We start from the raw sequence: 21,190 nt of genomic DNA, 5'->3' as shown, positions 1-21,190 counted from the left end.
CTCTGATTTCCCAGTGGTGGAGGGTGGAGTTTCCTACCCAGTAGTGGCATTGCAATTCAAAAGCAGAACAAATATCCAAGCGCAAAAACTACAGATGCTTTCTAGTGACTGTTTCAAAATAAATTAATTTAGGAATTATGAGTTAGTAGTTTAAATGCAGAATGCAATCTTTTTATTCAAGTTGTTGATTACTAAAAAACAGTTACCAATAAAGTATATAGCTATAAATAGGCATGTTAATTGTATATCATATATGCATACACTTTGTGGGTGTAGGTGTATGTATAAACTTGGAAAAAAATTTGTGAGAAACAGGTAGCAATCATGTAGGTGACAGTCAAACCAATTATCACTAAATTAGCAATTTGTGAGTTATTCTTCAGTAGTTCTTTGGTCGAAGATCTGTCTGTTTTACTTAAATTAGTCAAGATTAAGGTTATCTGAAAGTTGACAATGAAGAATATGTTAATGGAAAATGCTGCACTGGGGAAACATGATAACTTTCACACTCTTCCTATAATAATTTGTTCCTCCAGCAGATATTTATTTCAAAATGTTGGCACCTTTTTTCCTTTACCTTCACTGATAACTGATTGTTGTATGTGCAGCTGCTGGCCTCAATATTTTCTTTTGCAGGAATGCCACTCTTCCAAATAAATTCCATTGCAGCTTTTTGTCTTTTTGCATGCATTGCATGATAATTTCCTTTCTTTCATGACATGGCTGAACATCACAGGCAGCTGAATATAATCACCAAGCTATTTGGAAACCATAAAGAAGAGTTGTTTTGTTTTAAGAACAAGTCACTGATCATACTCAATAGTTACTTTCTTTTCTTTTCTTTTCCACCTTTTTTAGCTGCTTCTCTTGACAAAGCAAGTCCACTGGCTGAGGGACACTTGCGTCACCGTTCTGTTCCATCATGCACCAATTCTACTGTCTCGGTTGTTAAGATGACACCTCTTTCTTTTATCCCTGGGGCAAAAATAACCAAGTATCTTGGGATAATCAACATGTTTTTTATTCGAGAAACCACTTCTTTACGTGAGGTGAGCTGCATATTAGGACTTTGCACTTTTTTGTGAATTGATAATAACAAAGCTAAATGAGTTTACTGTCTGAATTAACTGTATGGCACAGGAAGAGAGCTGACTTTTCACAACTTAGGCACTGTGTGCTAAGCGAGTGGGAGTCACATAAAGGTGATCCACTTATTTGTTGTTCCTCTCACGTTATAAAAAGGGCTGCTTCATTTGCTTATTCTTCAAATTGGTAGGAAGAAGTGTTACTCACCCATGTAGCCAGTAAAATAGCATTACATGGTCAGTGGGTCCATTATCATTGGTGGCCATTTTAGTGTATGCCAATCACTGCACAGCATCCAGACAAAGTAAAACCAGCAAATGGAAAAATGTCTTTTCATTTCAATGGCTATTGGAGCTCCTTTGGACCCTAAAACCGAGATTTGCTCAAATGCTAAAAACTGATCTTTAGTTAAAGGAAAAGATCAATGGTAGGCTTTCAAAGCATGTATGGCTTTTGGGGTTCCTTATTCAGTCTTTTATGCAAGGATTCACAAATTACATATGGCCATTTGAACAAGCAGCATTCCAAGCCTTCCCAGCCACATACATCTGAGCTGGTTCAGGAATGCCGTAAACGTTTGAAAAGCCTGCCGCTGTGTATAACCAGTGGAAGCAGCTTACTGTTAGTGCTATCCTATAGAACAGAGGTGAGGAAACTACGGCCTGTGGGCCACATCTGGCCCCCGGGACCCTCCTGCCAGGCCCCTGCCCCGCTGTTCCCCCTCCCCTGCAGCCTCAGCTCACTGCACAGCCGATGCAATGCTCTGGGTGGCGGGGCTGCGAGCTCCTGGGGCAGCGCAGCTGCAGAGCCCGGCCTGACCCAGTCCTCTGTGCTGCGTGGCTGGCTCCAGCTGGGCGGCACGGCTGCAGCGCTGCCAGTCACCGGTGCTCCAGGCAGTGCAGTAAGGGGGGGTGGGGGTGGATAGAGGGGAGGGTGGTGGTCGGGGGGCGGGGGTGTGGATAGGGGGCAGGGCGGTCAGAGGGCAGGAAACGGGGGGTTGAATGGGAGCAGGGGTCCCAGGGGGACAGTGAGGAAGGAGGGGGGGTTGGATGGGGTGGCGGGGGACTGTCAGGGGCAGGGGTTCTGGGGGCAGTCAGGGTACAGGGAGAAGTGGTGGTTGGATGGGGCAGGGATCCCGGCCGGGGGGGGCATCAGAGAACAGGGGGGGTTGTATGGGGCAGGAGTGCCAGGGGGGCTGGCGGGGACTGGGCCATGCCTGGCTATTTGGGGAGGCACAGCCTCCTCTAACCAGCTCTCCATACAATTTCTGAAACCCGATGCGGCCCTCAGGCCAAAAAGTTTGCTCGCCCCTACTGTAGAAGCTTTGGACAGCCAAACTTCACATTTAAATCTTGCAAATTATGGCCTTGTAATTTACATATCTTTAAAATTTAATTGAAAACTACATGTTATTTTTCAAAGTGATGTATGACGTAACTTAATCTGTCACCCTAGGGTCTTAATTTCTCTGTGCCTCAGTTTCCCCACCTGTATTCTTTAGGACAAGGATCCTTTTTTTACTCTGTTTGCACAGTGCCTAATACAACATTGTCCTCGGATGGAATGTAATACAGTTAGATAATCATAATATCTAAAAATGGTTGCAAATTATATCCACTCTTGGAAATTATTCTGAGCATATGAATAGTATTTTCTGTTTATTATTTATTATGATGGTTTGGCAGTTCCTTTATGAAATATTGAGTAGTCCAAGGCCCTTTAACCTTTTCAGAGGTGTTTGCAAAATTTTCAAAAAGTGAAGAGTGCCATACATCTGGCTTATCCTGTGTGTTTTAGATACTGCAGTCTACATGCAGATAAACAAAATCTTTTCCTTTCTCTTTGTATCGTTAGATTATTATGCCTACTTACTGGGATCATTATTCTATTGATCTTTTTGCACTGATGCAGTAATCTGTGTAGATTTAGATTTTGACAGGATATGTCTTATGCAGATGATAAACTGGTGTCCATATATTGGGTTTCTCACTGCAGTTGACTTTCTTTAGGCTGTATGCCTGGAAATATTGTGGAACAATAAAAATAATTTTGGCCTTTTATCAATTAATCATCATATATATTTCCTGTTTTCTGGCTCCTAGCCTCTTTACTCGTCTATAGTAACTTGGGACGGTCAAAACTTGTCATTCAGGTTTCTAAGATTAGCTGTGCCCCTTTTGCTGCCTGCCAGCGGTGCAGACACAGGGGAAGTCAGTGTTCCTGCCTTTCATCTTCCATTCCTAGCTTTTGCAGCTATTTTGGCTCAAGCACTACGGACTTCAGTTTCTTTCCTCAGTCCTTTCTGACTTCCTTCAAAGTGGCTGTTAGTGGAGACTCTCTTCTCCCTTCAGGAACCATATGTGGAGCAGTACACTTCAGTGTCCTCTCCACTCCTCCTCCCAGTTTAGTTGGCATGGCACAGCAGATAAACAAGCAAAAAAAAAACAACCACCTTTAAGTTTTTCAAAATATGCTCTGCATATGAGAAATCCTGTTGGGGTCAACAGAAGGAAAGCTCTGTCACAACTGTTCTGGCTCAGGGACCTCATTCAGCCAGGGTGTAGAACAGAGAGCACAGCTTCTATGTCTGGTTTTCCTTCTGCCACATGCAGGAGAGACTGTGGAAAAAGCAGGCTGTCATCAGCGGGCGTTGCACCACTGTGACAAAAACTGGGCTGTAACTGGAGTTCTTTAAGATGATTACACAGATCCACATGACTCCTCTTAGTTCCTGTTTCTTCAGGAATTGGAGTTAGTGGAAAGAATTGAGAGGCTGGCCTTGCCTGCAGCTCCACGTATTGTTTCAGATCTGAAAAATCCAGTCCCCTGAAGAGTGTGCCCACAATTCCAAACAACCAGTTTTCTAGGGGGTCCCAACAAAATTGTGGGCTCTGCAGGAGTGTCTTAAGTGTGTGGGTATATTCAAGTGATGATTTTGAAGAATTGCAGTTACAGGTAAATAACCTCTTTATTCTTTTCTTGTTTACTCATGTAGCAGGATTTCTTCATTTGTTTTTCAGCAGATGCTCATTCACCCATAAGCAGGTGATGCATAACTCTCAGAACAAGTTCAGTCTTTATATTTTACAGGGAAGTACAATTTTACAGGACAAGATGTTGCTCCTCTAAAATATATACCAATCAGCATTCATTGGAAGGGAATAATTTGAAAGGAGAGAAACATAAGTAAGATATCCAGTGCTGTTTTGTGACAGTAACATAAAATCCACTTGTGTCTGTTTTTTCTTTTTAGGAGGGTGGTGTCAGTGGCTTTCTCCATGCTTTCATTGCTGAAGTGTTTGCAATGGTGAGGGCTCACGTTGCGGCTTTAGGGGGAAATGCAGTTGTCTCGTACATAATGAAACAGTGTGTTTTCATGGAGAACCCAAACAAAAATCAGGTAAATTGTGATTGAAATGACAATTTCTCTGACCATTAAAGAACCCGCTGATGTAACCAATCTTATAGCAAAATACCGATGTAGGATGAGGTTATTCTAATCAGTCCACATAACTACAAAGAGGAGTAAGTCTGTCTCTCTCTGTCTTTTTTTCTTTATATAGTTATGTGGACTTGGAAGAGATCTAGTGGGCATAATTTGACCCAATAGGAAGTTTTTGATTTGTTTTTTTTTTAATTTTTATTTTAGAATTAGAGTTAACGTATCAGAATGATATGGCAAGAACCTAGGTGAATGAATTTCATTGATTTTCATTGAAAATATACTCCATAAAGGATATATTTAACTATTTAAAAATTCTCTCTCCTTGCAGGCACAGTGTCTAATAAATGTCAGTGGGGATGCAGTGATAGTTGTACGTGAATCTGAATTAGAAATGATACCAGTGCAACCATCTGCTGCAGTCTCTCAACCTGCCAGTGCTGGAGGAGATGTCACGACATGAAGCCAGAAGACATGGAATGGCTCTCCCCAAAGTAGAAAGATCTCTGCACAGTGTGGGAATGTATAGCTTTGCCTCTTCAAAAATCAATAATTCTCCAAAATATTACAATCAGCTAAATCCGAGACAATCGCTAACCTTTGTCCATCAACTTTACATAATAGCCAGGGCAGCATTTTATTGGCAAGTACCCTGTAATTCCCTTTTTTAAATTACTAGCCCCTGTGAAATCTAGGCAGAAGATGAGGCATTGATCTAAAGGAATTCCATAGAGCTCCTGAAATAAAACAGGAACTTACCTATGTTTTTTCTTTATGTAGTTGTTTGAGAGGGCCAGAACAAATAACTCAAACAGTAACTGAGACTGATAATGCTTGTTCATGTTAATTTACTCTTAGTTAATTTGAGAAACAAACTGGAAGATAATCAAGAAACTGGAATCAGCTGCCTTTGAATGAGCAAGAGATCATGAATTGGTTTAAAAAAATGTTACCAAATAAGCAATCAATCTGAAATTAAGTCTGTGAAGAGCTTTAGCTCATGGAACTTTGAGAGGAAAAAAGCACCAGAAAGGACTGTCTGAATTTAACAGCGTGCGAAAATGTTTTTCAGCTGTTTGTGAACAAGTGCATATTTTTATTGTACAACATATTTTTTTATTTTAAATGTTCGATATTGTTGCTGCATTGTGAGCATAACTATAGTAAAACAAAATAAATTATTATATCTGGTTCAGATATTATAAGCTCATTTCCATATTAACATTTGTACAATCATTTTTTTTTTTTTTTTTGAAAGAGTCTGCAAAATATTGTCTTAAACTACTGAAGTCCAGTTTTTTAGGGCATGATCTTGCAATATTGATACAGACAAAATCCGAGAGACAGTCACCTGCATATATGGAGGCAGAATCAGGCCCTCTGTATTTTGCTATCTGGAAATGTCTGGCTAACTTGGATAAAAGAACAATTAAAGGACATTAACTTCTGCAAGTCAGGTTTCCTTTCAAATTCTATAATTGGGAGATGATGGGTACTGCAGGAAAAGGAAACAATCCATTTCCAGCAAATCTTTTGAAGACTTTGGTAGAATAATATAAAGACTGACTCTTTAGATTTGAAGACAATTTTGTGGGAATGTGTGTTGACAACATCTAAAATGGAACTTGAATAAATGTGTAAACTTGAATGTAAATATTCTATGTAGTCAGACCCAAATATCCCATTGTATATGAGCATGAAAATCATATTCCTCTTTGTACAATAAATTTCTGTATTAAACCACTGGATTTTTTTTGTTCGTTGTAGGTCAGCATATAATAGCTACATACTGAAGCTTTTGGAATGGCATGGCAAGCTCATCTTCAAATATAAAGAAGGGTAGAGATTAGTAATCTCTTTAACAAGGTTTTGAATTGGGTGCCCTTAAGGGGATTTGGTTCATCAAGCTTAATTACATTTTGTTAAATTCTGTGGCAGTGATCAATAAAGCTTCTCTTATTTAGGGTATGTCTACACTTGCAGAGTTTTTGTGCTGTAAGTTTCATCAGGGATAGGGAACCCGTGAAGATAAAGCACTGGTTTGTGTACTCACTTAATTCCTCAGGCGTCAGAGTGTGTTTACATCAGCAGCACTTCCATTGCCATGAGAGCAGCGCTCTAGGGCAGTTATCCCACAGTGCAGCTCTCTCCAGTTTGATGATGGGTCTTGGGGGGGTGCGCGATTGCGAGGTATCCTGGGTCCCTGCACAGCCTCCTCTCCCCAAACACTGATAAACTCCAGTAGCTCAGCATTGCTCCAAGCAGGGGATCGCTTGCTCCCTGGAGCAGGCATTGTCACCTGGCCAGACAAGTGAGCTCTTGCTAAGAAAACAAGAAGGGGAGTTTTAAAGTTCCCAGGGCTTTGCAGGGGGACGGGTGGATGTCTGTTTACCTGGCAATAGAGGAGCAGAGCTTCTGGCTGGAGTGGTCACCTAGGCACTGTGGGATATCCTCCGGAGGCTAAAAACTGTGTAAACAGGAAGAACATGTCTTCATTTGCACATCACTGCAAAAGCATCACCAGTAAGAGCTGTATGCCTCTCGTGGATGTGGTTTTCTTTTTGCAGTGAAATTTCTGAGTTTCACTGCAAAAAGTCATTGGCATGTAGACTCTCCCATGGTTTTTGCACAAAAAAGGGACTTCTTCCGCTTTAAATGGCAAGTGTAGACATGTCCTTAATGTCTGGAGCAGTGATTCTCAGACCTCAGTGATTCAGGAGCCAAATTAGTGATCAACATTACCCAAAAGAGCCACAGTAGTGTGAATTCATTGTTTCATATTTTTATAATATATATATATATAAAATTAGTTTCACAGCAAAATGACTGACCAAGTATTATTTTATCAACTACAATTGATTAATAACATGGTAAAAGCACCCTGACTGGGTAATAATTAAATCTCACAGTGATTTAATATGTGCTGCAAAGAGTGACAGGAGACACATTAAAGAGACACTTGCAGCTCACAAGCCTCAGTCAGAGTATCACTGGTCTAGAGAATCCATTGTATGCTGCTGCAACAGAGGGAACTCACCTGGTTACTTTTCAGGGCAAATCCTGATGCCCTCGAAGTCAATGACAAAACTACTAACTTCAAAGGATCTTGGATTTGGAACAGCCTGGGTGTACTCAACTATCCTATGTTATGAATACAGCCATATAGCACTGACAAAAAGATTGAAAAGTAGAACCCATTCATATGTGTGGCCAAGCAGGAACTTTCAAATGTGGTGGAAAATATTGTTTTAAAAGCTGATGTAATTTTAAAAACTAAATAAAACTTGGAATTAAAAATAAAATAAAATTTACATATCTTCTAGTCACACACCTCTCTTTAAATCCATCTTGGTGCAGCTCCAAGCAGTCTTTACTCCTGTGTTTCATCTGCATAATGTTTACAAATGGAACCACCCACCAAATGTATTTCCTTTGTCCCTCTCCCCCACCCCACCCTGATTCCAGCCAAGAGGTGCTCCATCTGTGAAGGGACCTCTGAGGAGCCACAGAAGGGGAGCTCTCCCACAATGTTCCCAACCTGTGGCCCCATTTTTCTGCCAGGGAAGGGGCCCTGAATCTGGAAAGCTTCCTGAGGCCTCTGCCCCAGACCTGCCAAGACACTGGAGGAGACACCTCTACAAGGGGGTTCAGTTCTTTTAAGTGCTTGAAACTCCGCAAACTTGGACAATCAGGGAGTCTGAAGGAATAAATCCAATAGCTTCCAAAACTCCTTGGTCCATCCATCTCTACAGGGAAAGCTCTAGGGTCCCATAGGGTAGAATAAGATGTTACTATTTAATCCACTGTTAAGATTTCAGTGTTGAATACAGCTTTGGAAACAATCATCTAGAGTATGGACAGAATGGGCATGGCCAGGCTCTGGAGCCTCTTGATCAAACCTGAATTGCCTCTGCAGAAATAGAGAGGCAGCCTAAATGTTTCAGATTGGGGAAAATATTACTCCCAGGTAACTGTTTTGTATCTAAAAAAATAAAGGCTTAGAATGGGAGAACCAAAGGAAAAAAAAATAGAAAAGACCTGTAACACATTTCCAACTCTTTCCATCAACTGTTTTCTGCTTGTCTTGGCCACACTTCTTAAAAGAACCTATAACCAAACTGATGTGAATAATAACCCAGGTTGAAGGAATACTGTATCTCACCTATTGCAGCTGTAAACGGCATGTGGTATTGAGGGAGCACAGTAATTCAATTTTTTATATCAGTATTTTAGTATGTACAGCATGCAAGTGTATAGGAATTGCATGAGAACATATTAATGAAAAAAACAAGACACTGCCTTTATGAACATCACAGAAACAGGCCTGATGTTATACTTACAAGGCCAAAACTCCTATTAGAATCTTTGGGAATTTTGCCAGTTTCGGTAGTCTGCTCCCACGTGTGTTTTTAAAAACTAGCGGATAAAAAAATGAAAGTGGCCTCTACTCACTTGATTGGCTGTGAGTGAACCAGAAGTTGACTTATGCCAATTAGCTCCTCCATGTGAGTACAATTGATTGGAATATTTAGATTTTGAAATATGATTTAGCTGGATATTTTTATAAGGTGTAATATGTATGGCTGCTGCTACTCTAGAGGTCAAATCATGCCACAAGGAAGATGTAAACACTTCCAAATCCCAGTCCCTATTATAGCCCAGGCAGTGCTCTCAACAAGGCTATTCAGCGTTATAATTATGCAACTAACAAGGCATGAGTTTATCATACTAGACAAACTGGAAAAAGGTTAAATCTTGATCCACAACCAGTTTAAAAAAGTCATTTTACAGTTGTAGGATCCTCTAAATGTTACTCTGAAAACTTCAAGATGAGAAGAAACAACTATATCATTTCAAGAAGAGAAAGCTGTTTCACGTTGTATGAACATTTTAGAATAGAAGAAAATTATTTTCTTCAATTGAAGTGGAAAGATGGTATCTCAACTGTCCCCATGGGAGCCCCACCAAATCAGAATGGCTATCCTAATGAGCTATTATATGACAAAATACTTCTGTTAAAAATTACCAATCTCCTGACTATCTAATCAATGGCAGATGAAGCCTTTTACATATAGATCATTGGTTAGAGACCATAGTGTCTGTGATCCAGTGTGCCTGGGGCAGCCCGCACTGGAAATGCCAAAGTCAGGGCAGGCTGCAAAAGGGAGAGCAGATACTGGTAGGTAATGCTGAAAACTCCCTAACCAGTCACCAACGGTGCTGCTGGTCTCCCACACTGTTTATCAAGAAGCAAAAAAAAAAAAAAAAAAAAAAATCACGCATTCCAGTTCTCTGACTCCCAATCAGCACCTAGGTCCAGTACAGTCAGAAGTTATGTAAAAATCTCTGCTCATCTGTACAAAATGTTCTTCTGACCCCAAAGGGTCAGCCACGTTACCAGGTCAGTATAGGTTTGGATCTTACCCAAAACACCATGCTACCAGCTAATCCTTCAGTGTCTAAAACTAAATGTTTATTATAAAGAAAAAAGAACAAGAAGAGAGATGTTAAATGGTAAAAAAAATCACATACATACAAAGACTTCAAAGTCCATATATCAGGTTCCTAGCAGTATTGGTGAGTTTGCTGGCTTGAAAGTCCCTCAGGAACACATCCACAGCTTGGATGGATCATTAAGTCCTGTTTCCAGATGTGCCTATTACTTTGGAGTATGCTCATTTATTAGAGTTACTCTTCGGGGGCGGAGGGGTTCTGTAATTCTGTTAATTATTGCTTGTGTCACTTGTGTGTTCATATGGAGCTCTACTCCTTCCTTCTGCAAGTCCCCTCCCAATGGAGCTATCCTGCAGGACCTAGGTTCCCCAGGGCTGGGTTCCTCCAGCCCCAGAATCAGATGAATACACACACAGAGAGCAAGTCTGAGTGGACCGGGTCAATCAGCACTCTCAAGCTGACCCCCCTTATATGTCCCCGTACTCAATGGGCTGGGTCAAGCAGCACTTTCAAGCTGCCACCCTTATATGCCACAGTTTCAGCACGTCCCTATCCCCGCTTTCACACTACAATTGTACTGGTAGTAACCCACTTGATGAGCAAACCCCATAGTATTTTTGGGTGCTACAGGGATCTTTAGCTTAGGTAAAAGAAGCATTGCTGCAGAGTAAATGGAGAAGCTAAAGACACAAAAGAGTAAAGTTCAGAGAGAGAGAAGCAACCAGCTTAACCATAAAAGTTATGTAGGTCTAAAATGCTGCATAGTAAACCTGGCCTTGATACTGATCAGTCCCTTTAGCTTCTCAATAACTGCTGATTGTCCACCTTTGCAGCTTTGAGTTAATCTCAGCTGTGCTTGTCTCTGCCCAGTACCAGGAACTGGCAGTTTTCTTTACCACTCGTCCTCTTTCTGAATCACCCTGAAAAGAAGGCTATTACTTTTACCCTTAGCAAGCCAGCTCTAGCTTAACTGAGGGGATCCTCGACTAACTAAATCAAATGTTCTCCTTTTTGCTAGAAGAAGGGGGAAAAATTTCAAGAGTTACCTCTGAGGTAAGGGCCAAGCTGCCAGTATTGTCTCCTTCTGAGCTCTTCTGATAAAGCAAAGGATGCAAATCAAAAACAGGAGAAACTCACAAGCAGGGATAGTTGCAGTGACTCAAAAGAGAGGGAACAAATGAATGAACTGTAAGTACGCTTATGCTAGAACTTCATTGCATTTGTGCATATTCCTTCTCTTCTTCTTCTTTCCTGAGTTTGTATCAGAAATGATCCATAAAGAAGAGATTATGTTCAAAGGGAAACTTCCACCAGCAGCTTGGAAAGTTCAAACACATCAATGAGCTCAGACTATCTGAAAGTCAGGTCCCTTGTTTAAGTGCTCAAGCATGGATTCAGGTATCTGACTAATGAGGAAAACTTAGCCATTCCCCCCCCCCCACAACACTTTGATAAGTAAATTGTTATTGTAGCTGTACTTGTGACTGAATCACAAAAGCTGCTCCTCAGATCAGGGAGCAGTATTATATAGAGTGGCCCCTGCTCTTAGCTTAAACATTGAGCAGAACACAGTAGGATTGGGAAGTATGCAACTTTAAAATAGAATTTCAGGTCAGCTGTCTGCTTCTCTGACATCCGTGCTCTGCTCCACTCTTCGCACCTAAGGACTGGTGAGGACATAGGAGCTAATGGAACTTGAAGCTTTTGTTGACTCAAGGGGCAGGTCTACACAGACATCTGCTCCCATGATATCCACTGCCCATCTCCAACCTAATGATCAGGATAGAAGACAAGCTGTAGAAAACTCCTCCAGCTCAAAGTCCCAACCTGCCCTATTCCTGGGCTTTCAGGAACTTGTTCTAATTCTTGGAACAATGTCCCACCAGATTTTGTCTCCAAAACTTGCCTTTCTGCCTCAGTATACCCATGTGGGTTTACTACTTACCCTGCAAGTGTTTGAGAAGTTTTATACTTTTGAAAACATTTTACTGTGCACAGATGAAGGATGCTATGGAAGAGCAAAACATTCGCAAAAAGAAAAGGAGGACTTGTGGCACCTTAGAGACTAACCAATTTATTTGAGCATAAGCTTTCGTGAGCTACAGCTCACTTCATCAGATGCATACTGTGGAAAGTACAGCAGATCTTTTTATATACACACAAAGCATGAAAAAATACCTCCTCCCACCCCACTCTCCTGCTGGTAATAGCTTATCTAAAGTGATCACTCTCCTTACAATGTGTATGATAATCAAGTTGGGCCATTTCAAGCACAAATCCAGGTTTTCTCACCCCCCTCCACACACAAACCCACTCTCCTGCTGGTAATAGCTTATCTAAAGTGACCACTCTCCTTACAATGTGTATGATAATCAAGGTGGGCCATTTCCAGCACAAATCCAGGGTTTAACAAGAACGTCTGGGGGGGGGGGTAGGAAAAAACAAGGGGAAATAGGTTACCTTGCACAATGATTTAGCCACTCCCAGTCTCTATTCAAGCCTAAGTTAATTGTATCCAATTTGCAAATGAATTCCAATTCAACAGTTTCTCGCTGGAGTCTGGTTTTGAAGTTTTTTTGTTGTAATATAGCAACTTTCATGTCTGTAATTGCATGACCAGAGAGATTGAAGTGTTCTCCGACTGGTTTATGAATGTTATAATTCTTGACATCTGATTTGTGTCCATTTATTCTTTTACGTAGAGACTGTCCAGTTTGACCAATGTACATGGCAGAGGCACATGATGGCATATATCATATTGGTGGATGTGCAGGTGAACGAGCCTCTGATAGTGTGGCTGATGTTATTAGGCCCTGTGATGGTGTCCCCTAAATAGATATGTGGGCACAGTTGGCAACGGGCTTTGTTGCAAGGATAGGTTCCTGGGTTAGTGGTTCTGTAATCTATTGATTCTTCTAGAGTTGAAGTTGGCTATGGCCAAGCATGTATTCCCTTGTTGTTTGGTCTATGCTAGAACATTAAGCCTCTCTAGATCTGGCTTGATTTCACCAGCCTGTAGGGCATCGGACCATACAAATAGCAGATCTAGCAACTTAATGAGAGATCCAAGTGCAAGGAGAAGGTAGACACATGCAAATATAAAAAAGGCAAATGCCAAGTGTGTGATGGTTCTGTGACTGTGTTGGCTACGGAGAGGGTGTTTCCTTTCAGTTCTTAAACAGTGATACATGGAAGCTTTTTAGTCTGAATCACTAACGATTTTATTGGCAAATAATAGTGTACTACAGTAGCGCTCAGTGGGGGGCCTGAGATCAGGGCTCTGTTGTGCTAGGTGCTGTACAGCCACACAGTAAGAGACGGTCCTTGCCGCAGAAAGCTTATAGTGTAAATAAATAAGACAGACAAAGGCAAGGAGAAAGGAAATATTATCATCTCCATTTTATAGATGGGGAATGGAAGCACAAGAATTCTGATTGGCCCTGGGTCAAACAAGGGTGTGTGACAGAGTCGGGAACGGAATCCCATCCCAATGCCTTAACCACAAGCCCCTCCTTCCATGTAACTTACATGAGGGGTAACCAGTTGTCGTGTTTCAGGCACTCTCTTGCAAGAGGAAAATGTGAACTTCCCAATTTCTGAAACTCTGAATCCTTTATTCCAAATCCATTCTGGCTTCTTTGCCAAACCTAGTAGGTCTATAGAGACTCTGTCTGGTATAATAGAAATGCCCAGGCATGCGTTCCCTCGTATGCACTGTACATTTCAAAACAAAACAGCTGTACAACAGGAGGCTGTGCTAAAAATGGTACCAAGTCTGCTGCGTGGGATGGTCTGTGATATTGTACCTGCTGTCATTCTAGCTTCCTGGTTAGTACACTGCATGAAAAATGGATCTTCTAGTGTCCAAGCTAACAGGTTACCTGAGATTCGAGTCGAATGCATAAATCAGTGAACGCTATGTAAGTGTGTGTGAGCCAAGGCTTTACATTCTTTGTCTGTATTATGCAAACTGCTTTCATGTGTCTATTTGTAAATGTTTACTATCAACCTGTCAGTCGCCACGAGATGGTTATCTTGGCCAATAGAAATGTGTAGCGTTGTCACTGCTGTGTATATGAACATGCCCTTAAAGTCTGGGTTGGGAAGCCAGTGTTTGTGGGTTTGTTTTATTTTTAAGACCGAGTGTTGGATCACTTTAATCAAAGTAAAACCTGATCTGGAGATCTTGGGGAACATCTGAAATTTTTGGATAACTGGGAAGCTTCTGCTCTGAAGAACTCTTAAGTTTTATGTCAGACTGAAAAACTTCTAAGCTTTGAAGAAATGGAGCTCTGGTCTGCACTCGAGACTTGGTGAAGCCAAGTGGAGGCACAACTGCTGGCAGCTTTAGTTGGCTCACAGACAGCACAACTCTTCCTCCCCCTGTCTCCCATCCCCTGTCCAAACTCCATTGTGCTCCCTGCCTGGCTGGCACCCTCCTCCACCCACCAGCGTCCTGTTCTGGGCTGCAGCCTCCCTGCTTGCTGTCTTTGCCCTGGCCCTGAACTACTACCGTTCACCTGCTAGGTGCCATAACCAAATTTTGGCCATTCTGGAGTTTGGTTAATGGGTGTTGACCTGTGTCTGGTACGTCCTTTGAGTGGGGTGGACTCTATAGTCAGTGGGCCTTTTCCATCACTAATGTCTACAATCCCCGTTACTCAACCAAGGTGTGTGTGTACACTTGAAATTACCATATGTACGCATCTTCTCATGTACTCTGTATATATATCTTCCTACTGTATTTTCCACTCCATCCATCTGATGAAGTGGGTTTTAGCCCACAAAAGCTTATGCCCAAAAAAATATGTTAGTCTCTAAGGTGCCGCAAGTACTCCTCATTGTTTTAACCGGAGAGAGGGTATTTCTCCCGGAATACTTATTGAGTTCTAGCCTAAGCTTCTGACAAGTTCTCTAAAGTGTGGTACATAGTAATTTCTCTGTTCAGAACTGTTCTGCTTGGTGTACTTGTAGCTTTTCAGCAGGAAACATCTGATTTTACTCTAGGTGGATAGAAACACAGCACTCTTTAAAGTGTAAGGCCTTGTCTGGAAACAAACTTGCTCTGATTTAACTAAAGGCATGGGCTTTTTAGACTGATTTAATTTGGTGCAAAACCCTGTGTAGATGCTGTATTTTGGTTTAAGAGTGGCTTCTTTGGATTTAGCTCAAGTGAGTATGGAATGGAATTGACTTAAGCTAAATAAATGTAAGTCATTCTGAAATCGAAGGGTTTTCACACCAGTAAATTATCCAGGGTTTTGCAACTGTATAATCGGTTTTCACACTGTTTAAGTTAAACTGGTACTGCTTTCTCATGTAGACCAGCCCTCAGATTTGGTTCTTTTCAGAACTGTTAATTACAAGTCAATTGGAGAAGTTTTTAATAAGCTGAGGATGTGGAGATAGGAGAGCTGTGCTCAGATATCAGTAATGGGCATATTCAAAAGATTTTACATCTATTTCAAAGTGCCATCGTAAAGCAAGTAGTGTCGCATTTAATGTAACAAACTGTAAAGGCATTACCTTTTCATACAATTATAAGGTATATAGCATAAACAGCTAATCTTCTCATGTTCCTTGGCTTATACTTAAGAGAAATTCCTTTGACAGGAAATAATTTGTTTGAGACCCTTTAAAGAAGTTGCTCAGACATTTAGGAAGTCTGACATAAGATGCGTAGAACAATTAATAGCTTCAGTGGTTTAGCTGCAGATTTATTTGATACCAAACAGCAGGAGTGTGAAAAATAACTACCTGAATGTCTCTTTAATTTTTCTGTAGTTAGTTCTGTCAAAATGTTCTATGGTTTACTGCCAAAAAACTGACCTCTGAATCCCCCCGCCCCTTTTCTTTTGGTTTGAAGAATAAGCTACAATTTTAAGGAGTGGAATTAAATGAGCGTACACAGGCCACATTAAAATTATTTCATTTTGCATACAGTATAATTGCCACATTTATAAGCAGAGAACAGTAAAATCGTCAGAAGCCAATTCCATCAAAATCACGCCCTAACTATGCTTTGGTCCCACATGGAAGCTCCCCCATTGAAGCCAATAAAAGTTTTGCCCATGGTCCTGATCCTACAATCAGAACCTTTTGAGTGGACCATTGAGCTTGCATGGAAGATAGTTTAGCCTGGGCACTTGAGAGGAACTTTCTGTAGAAAGTTATTTTAAAATAAGTAAATTCTTTGAAATAGCTAGAACGGCTGTTTAGGAGGTATGTATAATGGTTAAAAATAATCACATGGGAAGCTGTATCTCATCATGCTGTTGTGCAGAAAATGCAAACTCCATGTGAATGCATGACATCTTCAGCTATTCAAAGGTAAGCTCCAATGATTAATGGGAAGAAATGATTTAATTTAACATCAAAAAATGCTACATTCCTTTTTTGTCCAGTATTCGAAAGAGTTTTGCATTTCCCAAATCCTCTTCTATAGGAGCCAGACCCAGCATCTCTCAGGATCAGACCTTACGGGGCTACTCCTAGGATGTATCTGCACAATGGCAGCTTTCGCTGCGGGGTTGGTCTAGACAAAGATGAAAGATGTATTTTTAAAATGTTAGCTAACTTTACCAGCTAAGTGTGTTACAATACAACGTGCCCAACCTATAGTGGGTTTTTAAACATTCATCCCTTATCCTCATCTAGACGAGCCCTGAGAGATTCACAGCTGGGAGTGAGTGGGGAGAGGGGGGAGGGAGAGGAGTTAAAGAGTGGCAGATATTTATATTTAAAAAAAATATCTTAAAACTAATTTTATTTACTCTGTACATTTTGCTACCAAACCCTGTCTTGCTGAACAAAAGGCGGCAGTGGGGTGGGTGGATATTTCAGTTGTGGTAGCTCAATTGAGTTAGAACAACTTGATTTAAAAGCCCTGTCTAGAGGCATGCTACCAGGCCTGGGCAGCAGGTGACTCTGGCATTTGGGGAGGCTGGCCTGAGCGCTGGAAGCTCCCCTGGTGCCCAGATCATGGCTCTGCCCTGTGGACTTGCCCCTATTCTGCCCACACTCGGCCTCCTCCCCCAAAGCCCCCTCGCCCGCCACTTGCTGAATCCCTCTACCCCCTTCACCCAAGGCCCCTGCTGCTCACTGAGTCGCCCCACACCACCACCTCCGCTCCCCCAAGGCCCTCCACCTGCTGCTCACTGAGTTACTCCACCCACTGCTCACTGAGTTACTCCACCCCACCACTACAGAGACCCAAGCCACTCGCTGAGTCCCTCCTCTCCTCCACCCTCCCACCCCAGAGGCCCCTGCCGCTTGGGATCTCCTCCCCTCCCCTGAGCTGAGTGCTTCCTCCACCCATCATGGAACTCGAGCAAGTACAAAAACAGGGGAGGAGCATTCACTTCCCCCATGTACCCCTAATTGCCACTTCTGCTTACCAGGAACGCTCCAAAGGGTTCTGGGCCAGGTGGAGGTGGCAGGGGGATCCTGGACATTGCAGTCTGTGTTGCTCAGCAGCCGCCCAGCTTAGCTGGCCCTGGCCCTGAGGACAGCATGGTGGTGCCTGCTGCACTCTGAGGGATCCAGTCCTGCAGCGGCTTGGAAGGGAGGGAAAGTCGAACCCACTGACTGCATAGAACATAAGGCTGGCCTGGTGTCTGGTCTTGGGTAACCCTCCCACAGAGGGACTCAGTGAATACTGGGTGGCGGGTACCTCGGGGGAGGGAGGGTGAAGGAGGGGAGGGATTCAGCAAGTGTTGAGGGCTTGGGGGACGAGAGGAGGGACACAGTGGGGGTCTCGGGGAGAGGTGGAGCGTGGGTGGGGCCACTGGGGGAAAGTGGCAGGGGCCTTGGGGCACACCACAGGCGGGACCACCACAGCCCACGTGTCCGTGCTCTCAAAAGCAGAGGGTCGGCGGCTGCACCACAGGGGAGGCTTAGCCTCCCCGGCCTGTTATACTTTCTGCATATGCTACCGGGTTTGAAGCTGTGTTAACTGGCCTTGTTTTAACCAAGATAGGATCCGTAGCTTCAAATGTATTAGCTTGACTGATTCAAGACCCATCAAGTCACAGCTAATGTTGCCTTTTGCCATCAAGACAAGGCCTAAGGCATTAGGACCAGTTACTGCAGTTTCCCTTTAAAATTAGTGTATGCTATTATGTGCTAACAAAAGGACGACAAACATTAACACAGCAGGGCTATTTTAAAATAATCCAAACATGATAAATCACAATTAATTTAGTAACAATAGTTATTAATTTCAGGATGAAAAGCATTATATAATGTTATTTTGCATGCTTAAAGCTGTCCACATCTCAGTATTTCTAGATGCTGAAGAAATAACATGGTTTAGGCCGTGAGATATGGAAAAAGAACACTTCCATAGTGAGCTGCCAAAATGCAAATTAAACAGACCTTGCCCCCCTGCTAAGTGCTGATAATATCCTGCAAGGTGTTGAGCTTTCTCAGCTTCCTTGTTTGTTGGCAAGGAGTGCTCTAGCTCCGGTTGCAGCAACATACAGGGGCAGGGGCTGTCTTTTTGTTCTCTGTTGTAGTTTATTCATGACTGTGGTTCCTAGGTGCTACCAGAATACAAATAAATAATATTCCAGTCCTCTAAAGAACTTCCCAATGTTTTCCAGAGGGAAGTGAGCCCCTGATGTTTCTAACAAAATAAACAAGCAAATAAAAAGCCACCTCTTTTAAAAACTTTGAATACAGTCTCTACACATAAGGAAGAAGCAGTCAAGGACAAAAGCAACTTTGCAGTTCTCCTTTAAATTGTCACCCCTTTGGTTCAAGGTTAATACTCCACTGAGACAAATGAGGGCAATTCACATGCCTCTAAGAGCTGTAAGGCCAAACTGATCCCAGTCAATGGAGTTAGACCAGGTATATAGTTAGCCAGCTGAGGCCTAAGCTACAGGGTTAGATTGATGTAAGCTGATTTGCATCAACCTAGCTGTGGAAGTGTCTTCACTTAAATTTGGCTCCTGCTGACGTAAGTGCCTCTGCAGGCCGATTTAGTAACACCACCTCCCCACGTGGTGTAGAGTCACAACTGATGTAATTAGGTCGACACAGCGTCAGTGTAGACACTGCATTGCTTGCTTACATCGACTATTATTGGCTTCAGGAACTGTTGCATAATCCCACACACTGACAATACAATTGATACAAGCGCTTCTGGTGAGGATGCCCACTGTTGACACAAACAGTCAAGTGTGCACGCACACAAGCAATTTAATAACTGTGGCGGCTGTATGCTGACATAGGTTAGGTCCGCATAATTTTGTAATGTAGGCATGGCCTGAGTGACTCTCTCTCCAGACTCTGCATTGAATCACACGTGGAAAGTTTTCTTCATGATATTAAGGGCTAGAAATGAGAGTTTAAAATGAAAGCTTGAGTTCTGCAGAAACGGATAGGGCCACCAGGGAAGAGCTGGTGCTGCATGCTCGGTGTCTGTGCACACTAGATTAAAAAGTGTCAGCTAACGTGTTTTAAACCTGCTCAAACCTTAGTGTAGACAAGCTGTCTTTCAGTATGTGTTAGCTGGGTTCATTTGACCAGCTCAGGCTTTGTCTAGGCTAGGATTTAATGTTATGTGCTAGCGAAGGCCTACTCTACATAGAGATTTTTGTATCAGTTATAACTATTTTGGTTTAGGGGTGTGGGCTTTTTTCCAAAATAGTTATACAGATACAACTCCTCATGTGGATACAGTTAGACTGGCACAAAGGTGCTTATACCAATATAGCTTATTTCCCCTCTCTGTATGGAAATAGTTATACCGGTATAAAGTGCATTTATACATGAACAACTGCATAGAGCCTAGGGTGGTTGTACAGGTGTGACATTACCTAAGGTACAATCTGGATTGTTGAACAGCTGTCTCCATTCAGTTTTCCAACCTGGAGTGTCTTTCTCACAGCTTTGCTGTGAGAGCAACCACTCCTGGGCCACTCACGCACAACTTCCAGCAGGTAAATCACTCTCAGTTACACTGCATGAGTGCTATAGCCAGCCCCTCCTGAATTACACCGCAGAGCAACACCAGCAAATTCCCAGTCCCAGACTTTCTCCCAGAAATGTGCATCTCGCACTGCCCAGAACTCTCCTGGACAATACAAACTCCTATAAAGTCCATTGTTTTAGTAGAAAATGATATCCACAAATCCTGTCATCCCAAATGGAGCTTTCCAAACACAGTGGTCTAGATAAAACAATGCAAGTTTTTTTAACTACAGAAAGATAGGTTTTAAGTGATTAAAGTAATGAGGCATAAAAGTCAGAATTGGTTACAAGAGAATAAAAATAAATTGCAAATAATGCCCAAATTAACAAACTAGCGTGAATTAAAAGCAAAGGTCTCTCTCACCACAAGTTTTAGCAGTCTCACTGGCTGAATTTTTCAGTCCAGAGCTGTTTCCTTTATTTTCCAGTTGTGGATGCTGTGAGTAGAGAGAAAGGAGGAATAATTTGGGGCGTCTCCTCTCTCCTTTTACAGTCCTTTCTCTTCTTTGAGAATCATCTCCAGCTGAGGTTCAGGAGACAGTCTGTATGGACAGGAATGCCCAGCTGTTTCTTTGTCAGGATGTAGATTTTTGCTGATCTGCTCTTTCTTGCCAAAGAATGGCCACGTAACCAGGTGATAGTCCTTTTGATTTTGTTGACACCTGGCTGAGGTGTAAGGTAACCTTTTGCCTCTGGGGAACTTGTTTGTGACTCTTCCTCAGACTCAGAACATGTCTTTAGTAATATACAGTAGGCTCCTATAACTTTACACTCAATGTCACACATTTTACTAGGACAATAATTAGTAAATTATGAGTTTTCAAATGATACCTCACAAGGCATACTTTGTACTAAATAGTCTTGTAAAGGGGGTGAACATAGGGGTACAGGCTGTCACAATTGAATTGACCACACTGGTATAGTGTATAATAAACTTTCGTTAGACAAGGCCTGACACATTTCAAAGTCTGGGGAAGACAAGTTAGGGTATACTTTAACATGCACTAAACTGGCTGAGTGGGAGCCTAGGTTTTATTTGACCAGTTTAGCACATGTTAAAGTATATCCTTGCCTTGTGTACAGTAGACTTTGAAATGTGCTAGCTAGCACATAATGCATCTTGACATCCTACCATGTGTCCACACAAGGAAAAAGATGCTTTCTTACCATGTGTTCAAACTGCTTTGTCTTCACTAGAGTTTTAAGTTTTCACATGTGTTAGCAGGTCGA

The 21,190-nt window shown here is 42.1% G+C and overlaps 1 protein-coding gene across 5 annotated transcripts in view; it reads left to right on the top strand.

Moving 5' to 3' along the window:
* Positions 1-7,289, top strand: part of C2CD5 (C2 calcium dependent domain containing 5) — a 143,066-nt gene extending 135,777 nt beyond the window's left edge. For 3 of the 5 annotated variants that reach the window (XM_084620514.1, XM_084620515.1, XM_084620516.1), the window contains 3 exons: positions 859-1,049; positions 4,340-4,486; positions 4,860-7,288. In XM_084620514.1, coding sequence (XP_084476640.1) covers positions 859-1,049; positions 4,340-4,486; positions 4,860-4,991 — 470 coding nt within the window. In that variant the 3' untranslated portion in view covers positions 4,992-7,288. Of the gene's footprint in view, positions 1-858; positions 1,050-4,339; positions 4,487-4,859 lie in introns of all 5 variants that reach the window. The other 2 variants (XM_084620513.1, XM_084620517.1) reach the window with 1 other exon arrangement.
* Positions 7,290-21,190: the final 13,901 nt, after the last annotated feature.

The sequence above is a fragment of the Lepidochelys olivacea genome (assembly GCF_965140295.1).
Source record: "Lepidochelys olivacea isolate rLepOli2 genome assembly, chromosome: 1".
In the NCBI taxonomy this organism is placed as follows: domain Eukaryota; kingdom Metazoa; phylum Chordata; order Testudines; family Cheloniidae; genus Lepidochelys; species Lepidochelys olivacea.
Note: the sequence above shows the minus strand (reverse complement) of the source record. Positions and strands in the feature narration are given on the sequence as shown.